Genomic DNA, 15,340 nt, shown 5'->3' with positions numbered 1-15,340 from the left:
AGGGCAGCAGGCACCAGAGGCCCCAGGCCCCACTCGGATGCATCGATCACGTGGGTGTGTGACAGCTTCCGCTAGGAGCTCAGGTTATCTGCGGGGCCAAGATGCAAACTTCCCATGGGAGTGTCAGGCGCCTGTCAGGCCATGAGGCTAACCATTCACTCTGGCTAGAAAAAAATGGCCCTTTAGAGTTGGATCCTTGTAGTCAGAGCTCAGAGCATTTCAAAGGAACGCAGGTCTACTTTCCCATCAGGAGAAAATGACCTTAACTTCCTGTCCAGCATCCCCAGGAGGAAAAGGACACCCAATGACAGATGCTGCTGTGTGGACCACGACAGAGCTCCAGCTCAGGTCATTCCCACACTCAGAGATGATCACAGACCCCCTGGGTGAGTCCACCATGGCTGGCTCCTGGCAGCCTGGCCACTCTCAGGCTGTATCCAGCCATTTGTTTCAACAGCCACATGTAGGATTACCAAGGAGCCGAGAGGTGGGACTTTGCAACCACGTTACATAACCGCCGTGACCCTGACGAGCTGCAGACCTTGTCCGCGTCTCTGTTACAAAAACAATCCCTGTGGCGTGTGTTGCTTGGAAAGGCTCAATTAAACGAGTGCTGATAAACACACGGGGTCCCATAAATTACATTTGGATGTCTGTGCTGATGTTTCAAAGGCAAGTTTAGTTTTAATGCCCGATCCAGTGAGTTAAATAAAAGGGATTCCAGGAATACTACTGTGGGGAGAAAGATAATCAAGCGGAACACGCTGCCTTATGCTGGTGTGCACAAGCTGATGGGATTCCGTATGCTTTAGGGCAAGTGCCTCCTCCTACAACACGGGGTAAGGGGGGGTGAGGGTTCTGTGAGTCTCCACTGAGCTGTCTCCAGCTGGCGCTGTGCCTGGACCAAAGGTGACTGTAGAGTGGCCCGCAGCCTGCAGGAGGTCACGGTGACCCAAGGCAGGTGGGTTGGGAGTGGGGGGTGGGGACAACAGAGGAAGTTTTCCTGCCCCCGGCTGGCCTCCTGCTGCTGGGCGGCGGGCAGTTGTCTCCAGGGCTGCCCTGGAACCGCCTCCCGGAACCAGATGCTGTGAGGTTTGAGACGTCTGAGGCCTTGGAGGCTGCCCCCCACTCTGTCTCCATGGTTACCAGAGGCTTGGCAGAACTTGGAGGAGGGCAGCTTGCTGGATGGAAACAGGTGGCAATGGCAACCCATCACCGGGAGGAGGCAGGGGCCAGGGGTGGCCACTGGGTCTGCTCCCACCTGTGCGACCTTGGCTGGGAAACCCCATCCCTGCGGCTAATAGGAATGGTCAACCAAGCAGTGCACGCAGACAGCTCGCGAGAGTGTCTGCCACTTGATCCCATCAAATGTCCACTCTCCTGGTTAGGAATACAGTGGGCGCAGGAGGTCCCTGAGCCTGGAGTAAACAGAACCATGCGGGCAGGCAGTGGGGGTGATGGATGGGGCGTGAGTACAGAGAGACCAGGAAGGGTCAGGGCTGCTGGGCTGTGGGTGGGAGAGGCACAGAAGCCCTCGGTCACTGCTCTGGAGCCGAAGTGACGGAGCTGGTGCCTCCCCCCCCCCCCCCCAGGAGAGAAGGCTGCGCCCCCGGCACACTCCTTCCTCTTTGTCACTCTGCCTCTGAAATAAATAAGTAATCAGATAACTCTTAGAAAAGCCGGCCTAGGGAGGGTGGGCAGGCTGAGCACAGGGTGGGTTTCCAGGACCAGGCCTTCTGGGTGTGTTTAACCATGGACAGTTCTTTGGGGCAGCATCAACAGCCTCCCCGGGAAACACCTGCAGTGGACCAGGCACGGAGACCTCCACCCATCTGGGGCAACAGCTATAGGTGTTCAAGCTACCCCACATTTGCTGGTACTCAACTATTCCCCGCATAGCAGCTCCAAGTCTTCCAACTTTTATACCCTTGCCATGCTCAAGATGCTGTCCTAGGATCTGGGCTGAGAAGGCATGGCTGTGGCAGCCATGCTGTGTGCGGTGGCAGGCAGGGCGCCTTACCGATGGTCTCCATTGTGTCCCTCTCTTCAATCAGGAGTTGAGCCCTGGGTATGTCAATGTGCATTCTCAGAGTCTGTTGTTGCTTGCTCAGGGTATCCGAAGTCCGGGTATTTTTACTAGGAATGAAAAAACAGAGGGGAAGGGGGAGCAGATTCAGGTCAATATTGCATCACGCCAACACGGGCTTGCACTCCGACCTGGCTTACTGTCTAACAACACACATGTCTGGAGGGGAAGGGAGGGAGAGAGCATTTGATAATGAGATCGATTAGTATTGACTGTAGGCGGGCTGGGAAGATACAGAAAATACAAGCTGCCAACAGAGATTGGTTTGGGATCCTCGGGGTTTTGAGAAATTTTGGGTTTCTTGTGCAGAAGGCAAGTGAAGCGAAGGAGAAGCACGCTGAGCACCGACAGCGCTTCTCCTCTGTCAGACAGGAGACACCGCAGTGCCGGCCGGGGAGGAAGCCGGCACCAGCTGCTCCCTGCACGAGGATTTTACTAATGGCTTTGCCTTTTAGATCTGCTGTCGCTTTCTATTTGTTCCATTAACAAATCACAAACCTCGTTAGCTTCCCCGGCATCAGTCTAGTTTCCCTAACCAATGGTGCATTTTAGAATAGGAAAAAAAAAAGCAATTACTATAATAATTTTGTCTCAAAATTTGTGTACCAGAAAATTGCTCTCAGAGCGAGCTGTTCTCTGAAAGCCAATGAAAATAGTTAGTAAAGTGGCATGGAATAATCCTGTTCAGTTACAGCGTGCAGTGGGAAAAACCTCCGTGTTGCACAAAAATCTAAGAACGTCGATAAAGCCCTCGTTAGCCGTCCTCGTCGGAGGCACGGCTGTTCAGTCCTTATAGTGTGATAAGGATTTAGCAGGCATTAAACGGAGGTTGACTGGAAGTCCCTCTCAGAAGCAGAGGCCATGAACCCTCCAATCCTTGTCAAATTCCATTTGGACAGAGATGTCTGGGGGCCGCCTCACGTGGCGATGTCTGCCCGGGACAGAGAGCAAGGATGCAGGCGTCCATGCTGTTCTCACGTATTTTCCCGGCAGCCAAGGATTTACCGGAAGGCCGCCTTGCCCCGCCCCGCCCCGCCCCGCGTCCCCTCCCTAGATCTTTCCGTGTCAGCGGGGAACCCGAATAATTCCAAGGTCAAGCTCACTCAAGGACCGCCCTAAACAGGTCTACGTGTCCTCTGAGCACAGAGGGAACCATTCTGGGAGAGACAGCATCTGAAAGGGGCGCCCCTCCCGTCTGGGACTTGACCTTGACCTAGATTTCCCGCCCCGTGTGATGAGCCAGTGGGTTCTGTACGGGATCATGCTAATTACGCAGAGCCCGCATTCAGAGGCTTTGGCCTGATTTCTCCTGTGGTCTCTGGGCTCTTACAAAGGACTTTCTTAAGGGACGACTCCTTTCATTTGTTCAAAGAGCGAGCTGCCATGAGCTGCATTCTGCCTGCGTCCGTGCCACGCTCAGACAAGCTATATTTCCACAAAAACATATGGGGAACTGCTCCTCTGAGACTCTCCGGAAGATCTGTTTAGAAACTTCACCAGGGACTTGAGCTTGTCCTTGCACCAAAAATAGCTGTGCGAGCTGGTTCCTTCTGCTCATGAATAGTCATGAGGCGGCTGGCGGCTGCCCCGGTGCGGAGCCCAGGCTTCCCTCACACAGCACTGAGGGGTCTGCCGCCAGGCCCACAGCAGGAGCAGGCCACCCCGACTGGCGCCAGGACTCAGAGTGTCACTGAGCCTTGGGCACAAGTCGGCTTTGCCAGGCCCTGCAGTAGGAAGGCAAGAAATATGGCCCAAAACACTCAGGATCTGGGGGCAAATGTTCCCGGCCCCTTTGCACCTGCTATTCCTTTTACTTAGAATATGAGCTGCCTGTCCCCTGCCCACCCCAACTTGCCCCAACATATGGATCTCCCATGTGGCTGGCTTGGCTCCTTGCCTTCTTGCAAAACTCAGCTCAGAGGTTGACATTTGGGGCACTGGTTAAGTCACTGCTTGGGATACCATGTTCCATGCCGCAATGTCTGGTTCGAGTCCCAGCTACCTTGTTGCTCATCCATCTTCTCAGGAATGTCACCCTGGGAGGCAGCAGGTGGCGGCACAAGTACTTGGTTCCCTGCCACCCACATGGGAGAGACCCACATTGAGCTGTGGGCTCCTGGCTTCTGTCTGGCACAACCCTGGCTGCTGTGAGCATCTGGGGAGTGAACCAGCGGATGGAATCTCTCTCTCTATCTGCCTGTCCCTCTGCCTTTCAAATAAAAGGCAAAGGTACAAGCTACAGTGCTTTTTATCCTGTTAAATAGAAGCCTGTGCTCACAGCGGTCTCGGCAGCGGCTCCGGCTGCTCTGCCTCAGTAGTGCCTGCTGGGTGCCCGCCCCCTTCTCTCCCATGCACTCCTACTCTGGAACACGCATCACATCTATTTGGTCGACCCATTGATTACTGGTGTCGCTCCCTGAAACAGGTGCTCCCCACCCCAAGGATATGCTCCTCTGTTTGGTTCCTTGAATGTTCCTGGAACTTAGAGAACTACATGGCCAAAGCAGGTACTCAATAGCCGTATCTTAAATGAATCCATTATCTTGGCGTGCAGGGCGAGCTGAGCGACGTGGTCCCACAGGCTGTGCTCTGGGTCAGTGTGTCCTTCCCATCCTAAGGGGGTTCTTGTGTCCTAACAAAGTTATTTCACTAATATTCACTGCTTTATTTAATGATTTTGTATATGAAGGATGACTCTCGAAAAGTGTGACATTGATCTTTAGAGCGACGGCAACATTATCTCAAGAAACCTCACTGAAACCTGGAAAAGGATTCTGAAGGTTTCACAGTGGAAGCCAAATTCCATCTTTTTCTTGGATGAGTGATCCGGGGCCTGTTATACGCATCACTGATAGTTGAAAATGTGGTCTTTGATGATTCACTTGCCAGTTGAGTGGTTAAAGTAGCATAGTGGGAGAACTGGGGAGAGTTCATGGGGTGCCATGTCCCCCACTTAGCCAATGAATACTTTGCAGTCTCTGGAACTCTTCAAGATCTTCATTATTCCTCACAGTTTGTGGGGAGAAAAGGAAGGGATGTGGCCACACCGCCCACCGGGCGTTGTAAGGAGGATTTGTAAGTGAAATCACTAGCCTTGTTAGGAGCATGTCTCATAATAACACTGGGACGGATTTTTTAAATTCTATGTACAAAAATAAAACATCAAAATAGCTAATTCAGCCTCTCAGTTTAAAGTTTTCTCTGCTTACGCCCAACTCTCTCACTAGTACTGATCCTTAGACATTAAACATCCGTGGTTTTGTTCCCAAGGAGCGAGCCAGTCTCAACCCCGAGAGGGCTGGTACTCAATAAAAAACCAACACTATTCTTGCATAAATATCGGCAAGGAACGTCTTTCTGTCAGGGTGCGATGGGTGGTCTCTCTTCCCTGGGTCGGGGGCACCGGCTTGGGTGAAATGGGTGGGTGTCTGGAAGCACGCAGCCCAGGGGTGGGGGACAGGGCCGCTGCAGGTGGGCTGCCATCTGTCCTGGGGGTGAACCTGCCTCTCTTACCTGGGACAGCTGATCCGGCCTAAACATTTGGAAAACAACTCTTACATTCACCTAGCTCACAGGATGATAAAACTAGGGATAGTTCCAAGTATTTATTTTTGGATGGGGGAAGCAGGATGCAGAGTAGAAAAATGACTTCCTTTAGATCAGAAACCCAGGGGCAGCCACCAGGGAGGGGCCTAGAACACGGGCTCTGGTTCCGGACACTCCTCACTGCACCTGCCTGTCGTGTCCTCAGCTATGCAGCTGAAACAGCAACAAAGAGCAGGCAGTCGGCATCGTCCGCACCAACAGACATGACCGATCACGCCTTCCTGAGCCACATCCAAAAGATGGTTCCCGAAAACCGGCCGAGTCTTTGGTTGTTAAATTGACAAGGCCTTCGGTGGCAGCAGCAGATGTAGACTGAGCCAACCCTTTAAGATGAAAAGTGTGGCTTTTACTTCTAACTCAACGCCACGTCAAGCCTTCTACGCAGGGACTTGGGAATGCTCTCCTTTTTCCAGCACTTTACCCTTTGGAGGAGAACCATCCTTGCTGTCTCAGTAGCGGGGTTACTGGTCTAAATCTCTAATTTGACCTTGGCAACTGTCCACGGGGAAGCCCAGCGGGAATTCTTGTTCTTATCAACAGGTGGCCTCTCAGCCACAGTAACTGCCTTGTTCATAGAGACTGCTTTCCACGGGGGTGCTTGGGGCCAATGACAAGGGGTAGGGATACATTCCCGGGGGATGGGGATACATTCCCAGGGTGGGGGGGTAGGGACACATTCCCAGACAGCGGGAGAAGCAGAAAGCAAAGCATCCTCCCTGAGCAAATGCCGGACACATCGGGAAACGCACCATTGCCCAGCCTTTGGGCAGAGGCATGGTGCATGGTTTGGTGGTGGACAGAGGAGGAGGTCGGGCGAGGTAGAGGGAGGGCTGAAGAACTGCACATGGTGGGGGATGCTCTCCGGAGGCTGGGGTGCAGAGTATGGATTGGGTGGGGGCGTGGCAGGTGCTGCTGTTGTCATACTCAGTCTGGAGAGCAGATGTGGCTCCCGACAGCTCAGCACCCAGGCTGTGCCCGGCCCGGTGTGAACAGAAGTCAGAAGGGGAGTCAGGGAGCTAAAGGTTACATGAAATCTCCTCACTCAAAATCCCATCGACCGGATCACATGTGAAGCCTACATCAGGAAATGTTTTGGTAGGCAGATCAGTTATTACAGACCTACCACAACTGGAGTGAATCTCGCTCCCTTACTTTTTTTTTCACCAGACGTGTTGTCCGAGGAGCTCAACGTAAGTCCTGTGCACCTGACTATGACATATGTGACTGTAAAAATGTCATCATGTTGGCCTTGCAGATAAGTGCAGGCTTCCAAGAGCACAGATGCACAGCATTTTGTGTGTCCCTAAGCTTCTTACAGAGGTTTGGTCTATCATGGTTAGACACCCATCCTAAGGAGGTGGTTAGACACCCATGCTAAGGAGATGGTTAGACACCCATGCTAAGGAGGTGGTTAGACACCCATGCTAAGGAGGTGGTTAGACACCCATCCTAAGGAGGTGGTTAGACACCCTTCCTAAGGAGGTGGTTAGACACCCATCCTAAGGAGGTGGTTAGACACCCTTCCTAAGGAGATGGTTAGACACCCATCCTAAGGAGATACTGGATGGGTCCAGCTGACAAGATAATTACTGAAGGCATGCATAAAATATGCTTTATATGTTTATATATATATATATATATATAATACATGCAACTATGCATTATGTAGATTTTTGTATGTAAATATAAATCATGGGTTGAATTTCAGATTGACATCATTAATAAGAAGGAAATCATCAAAACAAATTAGAAGTTGTTCCTTTAAAATGGCATCTGGCATGCTAGGTCATGTTCTTACCTCATAAGCATTTCAGCCAAACTCTTTGCATCTGGGGAAAGAAAGTTAATGTTAGTGAATGATACACAACTCATGAATATTCATGTATGCATTTTTGACAAAGACTACAGTCAGATGACAACAGCCATTTTTAAATGCAGTTGACCTGGAGCAGTATGGATCTCGTATTTATTCTACACAGGACTCTTTTATATCTTCCTTTCATTGCAAAAAGATACCATGGCTATCCCATGGCCATAAAGCTCTCAGACACCTATCAAAGTTTTATCACTACCTATGTGTTTGTCACTTCTAGAAACACCGGTTATATTTTCAGCAGACAGAAAATTGGCATTTTGAAAGCAAATGATTTATGGGGTACAAAACTGTGTCTTTTGTTTTCAGAACATTGGACTTAGAAAGTTGGGGCCCTGCAGATCACCGTCCGATGGATTGCTATGAAGGCTGCGCTCACACGTTGGTCAGTCTGTCATGCAAGTGGCATGCCACTGTTTCTGGAAACTTAGATGTTTATTTCAAATGCAGAAATAACACTTCATTTTTTTCCCTCCAAGGATATTGTTTACCATTGTTTTGAAGTTCTCTTTTCTCTTAAAATATAATTTATTCTTTTTACACAATTCTTTTTTTCTGGCAGAAAATGAATGTTTTCTTTGTTAGCCTTCTTTCTGCTTTTCTCTCCGAAACCGTGTTGAAGGAAATGCCCTGTTCTGTGAGCAGGGCTCTGCAGAGCCGGACTCAGCTGACTGGGACCAGCCCTACCGTGAGCGACACAAGGGTCGGGGCATTTTTGTCTCATTCTTTTGGGTTCTGACATTTAAATGTCATCGGCTTCATGTGGGGAGCAGCGTGCTATGTTATCAGGCTATGCGGACAGTCACAGAATAACCCCGTGAAGGCTGGTGCCCCGGAGAACCACAGCCCCGTTCTTTGGGTCAGCTGTGCCCCGTCCCCATGGGCAACCTCCACAGGGGGCCCCCGTTTGGTGCACAGATGGATGCTGGGAAACCAAACAGGTCCCGACTCTTCCATTCACGTGGTGGAGCAAAGAAAGCAAAAGAACATTTGATTTCCAAGTTCACGTCTTTCTATTCATCCGCAAAGGCAGAGGCAACAGAAAGAATGACTTGTGCTGGGCCGGCGCCGCGGCTCACTAGGCTAATCCTCCGCCTAGCGGCGCTGGCACACCAGGTTCTAGTCCCGGTCGGGGCGCCGGATTCTGTCCCGGTTGCCCCTCTTCCAGGCCAGCTCTCTGCTGTGGCCAGGGAGTGCAGTGGAGGATGGCCCAGGTGCTTGGGCCCTGCACCCCATGGGAGACCAGGAAAAGCACCTGGCTCCTGGCTCCTGCCACCGGATCAGTGCGGTGCGCCGGCCGCAGCGCGCCGGCTGCGGCGGCCATTGGAGGGTGAACCAACGGCAAAAGGAAGACCTTTCTCTCTGTCTCTCTCACTGTCTACTCTGCCTATCAAAAAAAAAAAAAAAAAAAAAAGAATGACTTGTGCTGCTGATCGATGGAACACATCCGAAGTCAATATGCCTATAAAATGCCAGAACCTGGGATTCAGTAGCCAGAGTTAGTTCAGTACCATTCCAGGCAGTAAACCTCTCACTGCAGGTCATGCCGGGGACAGCTCAGGACCCAGCGCCTCCTCCCCTGGCCCACCTACCTCCCTCCTGGCTGCTCTTGCTCCGTCAGCAGTTTGACCTCTCCTGATCTCTTGGCACTCATGGGCCGTGGAATCTCAGAGTGCACCCAGCAAGGGAGAATAGCCCCCCACTGCCGACCTGCCCCCAGCCCGAGTGGCTCATCTTCCTGTCTACGCCGGCAGGCAGCTTCTCGAGGGTCAGCTCTTCTGCAGCTCCGATGCCCCCAGCCCTTGGGTCAAGCCCTCCTCACACTTAGTCCTTTTCAGCAAATCCCTCTGTCCGTCTTAGCTCTTGCTCCTTCCTCTCGCGTCCATCTCGACTTGGGAGGAGAGCCCCTTTCAGGGAATTCCCTGCTTCTGAGTTCACCTTTCAGAAGCCCAAGTCCGAAGCACAAGTCCGAAGCACAGTGGACAGCTCAGCTGGCACTGGGGACAGTGCACAGGGCAGGCCGGGGCGACTGCTGAGTGCACAGTAGCCAGGAGGGAAAACCTGCCCGGCGTCTGTGGTTCCAACTCTGTCTGCTGTCTTCAAAGTCTCTCGTGTACTGAGTGGGACACACAGAGGAGCAGGCACAGCCCCAGCTGGCTAAGGCAGGTGATCCAAGGGGAGCAGTGTGGCAGGCTGGCTCATTCTGGAAGGGTCACAGGACTCAAGGGGCTTGGACGGGAGTGGGCAGTGTGCTCTATGCAGAGAATTTGCAGGCATTGGGATGGTGAGCTCCGTGGGGACAGAGAAGAGGCCAGGGCAGCGCTGGACAGAAAGGGCTAGGGAGATGTGAGTTTGTATTCCTGGACATCAGCTGAAAACATCACCTGTGCCATGGGGAGGCAAGATGGTGCCTCCTTGAAGGAGGGCAAGGTGGTGGTGCACGTGGTGTTGGAAATATCCACCAGGCTGGCAGGCTGGGGGCTGGGACCCGCCGACAGCCTGTGACATGGGTCCAGGTGTGAGGCTATGAGGGTCACATTGCACCTCGAAGAATGAGGATCTGCGAGAATCGGCACCACTGAGTTGTGCAGGGCTGGTGGAGGCAGCACCATGGCCAGGGCTCGGAGGCTGGGGACAGGGGAGCAGTGGGCGGGCGGCTGGTGTTAAGGTTGGAGGCCACTGGGTTTGGGATGTGCCAGGGCTGTGCCAGGGGCCTGGGTGCTGCCCGTGTCCACACACATGGGAGAGCGGAGAGTTAAGGTGACAGATTCACGCCCCAGGCACGCTGTGGTTTAGGGGGAGGATAGGATCGGGGCAAGGCCAGGCAAGGGTTAAAGATCCTGGACTCATGGACTCCTGCGAGCCATGAAGACTTTGGGAATCAGCCTCCTGGCGAATGTTGGGATCCCTCCTTGTGTGTGGGGGGGGTCCTGGACAGATCTGGAGTGGGCTCTATCTGCCTGGATCCCCAGTGGGCCCTGCTGGCCACTCCAGTACAGGGATCCGTGCTGCCCCACTATGTCCAGGGCCACGACTCTCACCCCCACTGCTGACACCTGCCTGCACGACAGTTCCTCTCGCCCATCCCAGCACCGCTCTGGCCTGTTCACTCCAATCTTGGGTGCTCACAACCTCCTCTTCCTCCCCCCAGCCTCAGCTTCCCAGGAGGCCCTGGCAATGCAGGAAGATCTGTGCCCTGCATCCTGGAGAGAGCCTCGCTCCTCACACTCACCAGCCTGGGGGACAAGACCCTCACCCGTCTCCCCACTGCCCTGTACTTCAGCTCTGCCGCCCCCACCCCCGCCCACTGATCCCCCTAGACTCCTGCACTTGTGGATTTCTGCAGAAACCCCCATGACTTTGCTCCTGCAAGACCCTCCCTTCTGCCCTCGTGCCAGGAAGTCACAGCCTGCTCTGGCACCAAGAGTTCTTGAGGACACACCCACTATGAGCAGACCCTTCCTTCCCTGGGGCTGAAACCCTCGGGGGAATTTGCGTCAGCATATAATGGTGACCCCTTCTGGACCCCACGTGCAAACACTTATCCATTCCCGTGCAGCTCCTATTCCCCTTGCTGGACCTCTTTTCCAGGTTAAATTCTCTAATTTTCTCAAGCATTCCTCACATACAGTGATTTCTAGGTGACGCCCTACTCGGGACTTGCATCTGTGAATGGCTGGTCATTTGTTACCGTCCCTTATTCAATGGGGCTGGGCACAGACTCGAGTGTTTTTGATCTTTTCCTTCTAGCATCCCAGCGAGAGCACAACGCTCACACCGGGAGGGGACTTCGAGAAAAATGGAATTAAAAGATGGGTTTATTTTGGTGAAAATTCTTGAAATCTCATGCATAATTCTTTTCATAAAACTCTCCTCCACAAACCTTGAAGATCCCTTATGTGCACTGTGAGTGCATTTTCACAATGGACCCCTAGAGGCACATTCCAGGTTTGGATAAGGGAAGTTCAAGTGGTTTTGGCTTTGCAAAGGACTAGAGCTCTTGGCTCATTTGCAGTGCAGGTAAATGGCGTCCTAGAGCTCAAAGAAAAATAAAAGAGAAGAAAAAGAAGAAGAAAGAGAAGGAGAAGAAGGAAGAGGAGGAGGAGGAGGAGAAGGAGGAGAAGAAGGAAGAGGAGGAGGAGGGGAGGAGGAGAAGGGGAGGAGGAGGAGAGGAGGAGGAGAGGAGGAGAGGAGGAGGAGGAGAGGAGGAGGAGGGGAGGAGGAGGAGGGGAGGAGGAGAAGGAGAGGGGGAAGGGAGGGGGAGGGGAGAGGGGGAAGGGAGGGGGAGGTGAGGGGGAGAAGGGGAGGGGGAGAGGGAGGAGGAGGAGAAAGAAGAGGAAGAAGACCCCCCCTCCCAGTCCACCCCTTAAACTGTGCTATGTGGATCCCCCTGCCCAGACCCTCTCAGGGAATGGTCTTCTGGAATTGATCAGTTTTATAAGTTCATCCGTATCAAAGTATGTCCAAGCCAATAAACAGGTCTCTATTTGAGGGAAGAGGGGCATTTGGACAGGGAAGCGATCGAGTTTGTGTCACTCGCGGATGGCTGCCTTTAGCTTGTTTGAAGTCTCGCCATTTTTGGCTCAGTGCTGCCAGTTGACCCTTCCATACCGACTGGAACCAAGTTAGGCCCTCTCCCTCTTGGGTCAGCTCATATTAAAGGAGGAGGCTTTATCACCTGGTGTGAGATCCAGATTATTATAATGTTGGAGATGCTGGGATGTTGGGTCTGGCCAGTAACCAGGCCATAACCTTGCACTTCAAAGGGCCTAGATGTTGGGGAAAAATTGGGGCATCATGAAAAGAAGCCGTGGGTTCTAACTCCTGGAGACGAGCATAGATTTTTTTTAAATGTGGCACTTGCAGACAATCTAGACTTTAGGAGGTCAGCAATCAAGTACTCAGGAAGCAGGAATATAGGTTGGCTAAATTTGAGTCCCATTTTCTTTAATTTAGGAAAAAATCACATAAAAGAGCATTACATTGCATTCGCCTAACTAGGTTGCTCATCTACACTCTCATTCGAAAGCATCTAGTCATTTCCAGCCATGAAGCGACGTCCTAGGCAAGGTCAACAGCGGGCAGTGGCCTCTCAGGACACCCACCAGGGCCCCTCCTCCACTTTCCCACCTCCCTGGTTTTCTTATTTCCACTTCTGATCCTTGAAGGTGGTTGCTCAGGCAACACTGACACACTCCTAGAAAGGATGCCCTTATCTGAACAATCGATTAAAATACGGTGTGGAACGACTCTCCACAGACTCCGCAAACATCACAGAACCTACTCTCCCCCAGGCACAGAACCTGTGCCCTACGTGGATCAGACTGTAACTGGGTGATTCTATTCATGAACCCTGGACATTGAATAGAAAGACACTGATTTAAATTCTGTGATGGCAAGTTCCTTCTGGGATTGAGTTAGAAATATTTCTCTGTTAGCAGTGAACACGTCAGGGGCCCTGCAGGGCTAAAAGGCAACCAGAAGTCTTCTGGGGTGGCCACCACGGATTCTACAACCCAGTGACATCCTTTGTTCTTTGATGGCAGCACTTCTTACTGTCACAAGGAAGTCAGAGATCAGTCTGTGTCTTGTAACCTTTGACCCCTGAAGGGTAGACTGTCACCTTCCAGAGTTCAGGGACAGGGACTTAGAAATTTTTGTTTTTCTCTCCAGTTCAAGTCCTGGCTGCTCTGCTTCCGATCCAGCTCCCTGCTAATGTGCCTGGGAAAGCAGCAGAAGATGGCCCAAGTGCTTGGGCCCCTGCCACTCACGGAAGGGCCATGTGGGATTCTGGGCTCCTGGCTTCAGCCTGGCTTCAGCTCTGGTTGATGTGGCTATTTGGGGAGCGAACCAGTGGATGGAAGTTCTCTTTGTCTTTCTGTCACTTTGCCTTCCAAAAAATAAGTCTTTAAAAATGTTGCTGTTGGTTTTACAAACTGTTACTTCTGGCCCATGGCAGACAGTCAACAATTAGTTGAATTCAGTTTGTTCCAGGGCATCCGCCCTATGACTGGTCATTGGCAAGTACTCTCAAAATGGGTTCTGAATACTTTGCATCTGTGCTGCCCTCTTGTGAGATTCCTGAGTCAAGAAGTTATTAAGCAGGTGCACAGTGCAAGACTGCAGACAGCTCTGCACCACGGCAAGTCTCTGTGCCGCCACGGCAACGCCACTTCTCTGGGATTCTTTCGTCCTTAGCATCTCTGATGAACACCCCTTCCTTGCCACAAATCTTACTGAATCCACTGTGTCAGCTCTACCTTTTCTCTAGCACAAGGACAACAAAACTGTTTCCAGAGAGGGAGAGATCATCCTCTCTGATGTGACAGATGGTTTTCTTGACCAAGTCCAACTGCAAAACACTCGCATCTAGAAATTGAGATGCCAACAACAAAAATGCCAGTCCCAGAATGCCCTCCGGAGGTAGCCCTCGTTCAGCAACACTAACTGATGGGAACACCTACGGATGAAGATGAGGACACAGGGTCTCCCCCCTCCAGCCAGAACGCACTGGGGACAGTCAGTGCAGGGCTCCTGGCCAGGAAGCGAGGCTGGGAGCTCACGTTCTAAGCAGAGCAGGGAAAATCAAGCAGTGGCTGGAAGGGAGGAGCCAGCACCAGGAGTCGGGGAACAAGAAAAGCTGCATCTGGCCCAGGTGTAGACGTACAGGGCAGAATCGCCTAAATGTTTAACCTCTTTGCTGCCAGACTGGTGCCTGAACGGAAATCGTTAATACAGGTTTGCTGCTGCTTTTCGTTCTTTCTTTCTTTCTTTTTTTTTTTTTTTTTTAACAGGCAGAGTGGACAGTGAGAGAGACAGAGAGAAAGGTCTTCCTTTTTCCGTTGGTTCACCCTCCAATGGCCGCTCCGGCTGGCACGCTGTGGCCAGCGCACCGCACTGATCCGAAGGCAGGAGGCAGGTGCTTCTCCTGGTCTCCCATGGGGTGCAGGGCCCAAGCACTTGGGCCATCCTCCACTGCACTCCCGGGCCACAGCAGAGAGCTAGCCTGGAAGAGGGGCAACCGGGACAGAATCCGGCGCCCCGACCGGGACTAGAACCCAGTGTGCTGGCGCCGCTAGGCGGAGGATTAGCCTATTGAGCTACGGCACCAGTGCTGTTCTTTTCAGCAGTGGGGACAATTTTTAGGCTTCTGAATGCTGCTGGGTAGACACGGCCATCTAAACACAAGGACAGACTGTGCCGGCCCCTCAATAGCAAGGTTCCTACAGTCCAGGCCCCTGGACTATGCTGTCCATGACAGAGGGTTCTGAACAGGCCCTTCTGGCACAGTGGTGGTGAACACTCACCAGCAGAACCGAACACAGTCTACTGGATACTGAATTTCCCAGCACATGTCTTCACAGCGCTGTTTTATCTACCTCCTGCTGGCATCTTCTTTTTGCCCCATGTGGGATTCCTCTCTCCTCCTTTTGTACTTGTGTGGGGTGTGTTGGAAGCCCCATTGTAGCTGTCATGGCTTTTGTTCTTTTCACGGGTAGATACCTGTGCCTCTACTTCCTACACCAGAGAATTAGAACTCAGGAAGCTTTTCCTTCCCTCTCTGTACATCAAGCCCCGGGCACAGGGCTTAGGACCCAGTATTCACTCAAGCGGTATCTGCAAGTGTAAAAGGTAGCTGGTCACTGTGACTTAGAAAGAGCAGCTCAATGAGACCGGTGGTTCATCCGTGCTCCAGGTGGAAGGACCCTGCCAACAGGCAGACCGGCTGCAGTACACTTCGAGTGTCTCCGTTTGATGGCAGATTGTAAGTAAAC

General features: G+C 52.3%; 1 protein-coding gene across 1 annotated transcript in view; it reads right to left on the bottom strand.

The window, feature by feature from the left end:
- The window catches only part of DSCAM (DS cell adhesion molecule), a 722,199-nt gene that overhangs the window by 34,580 nt on the left and 672,279 nt on the right, over positions 1–15,340 (bottom strand). Inside the window, exons 28-29 of the mRNA XM_070071799.1 lie at positions 7,491–7,521; positions 2,021–2,136 (exon numbers count right to left, since the gene is read on the bottom strand). Of these exons, the coding sequence (XP_069927900.1) occupies positions 2,021–2,136; positions 7,491–7,521 (147 nt within the window). The remainder of the gene's footprint in view (positions 1–2,020; positions 2,137–7,490; positions 7,522–15,340) is intronic.

Source organism: Oryctolagus cuniculus, chromosome 4 (genome assembly GCF_964237555.1).
Source record: "Oryctolagus cuniculus chromosome 4, mOryCun1.1, whole genome shotgun sequence".
NCBI lineage: Eukaryota > Metazoa > Chordata > Mammalia > Lagomorpha > Leporidae > Oryctolagus > Oryctolagus cuniculus.
The sequence above is the reverse complement of the archived record's forward strand: the minus strand, read 5'-3'. Positions and strand labels throughout refer to the sequence as shown.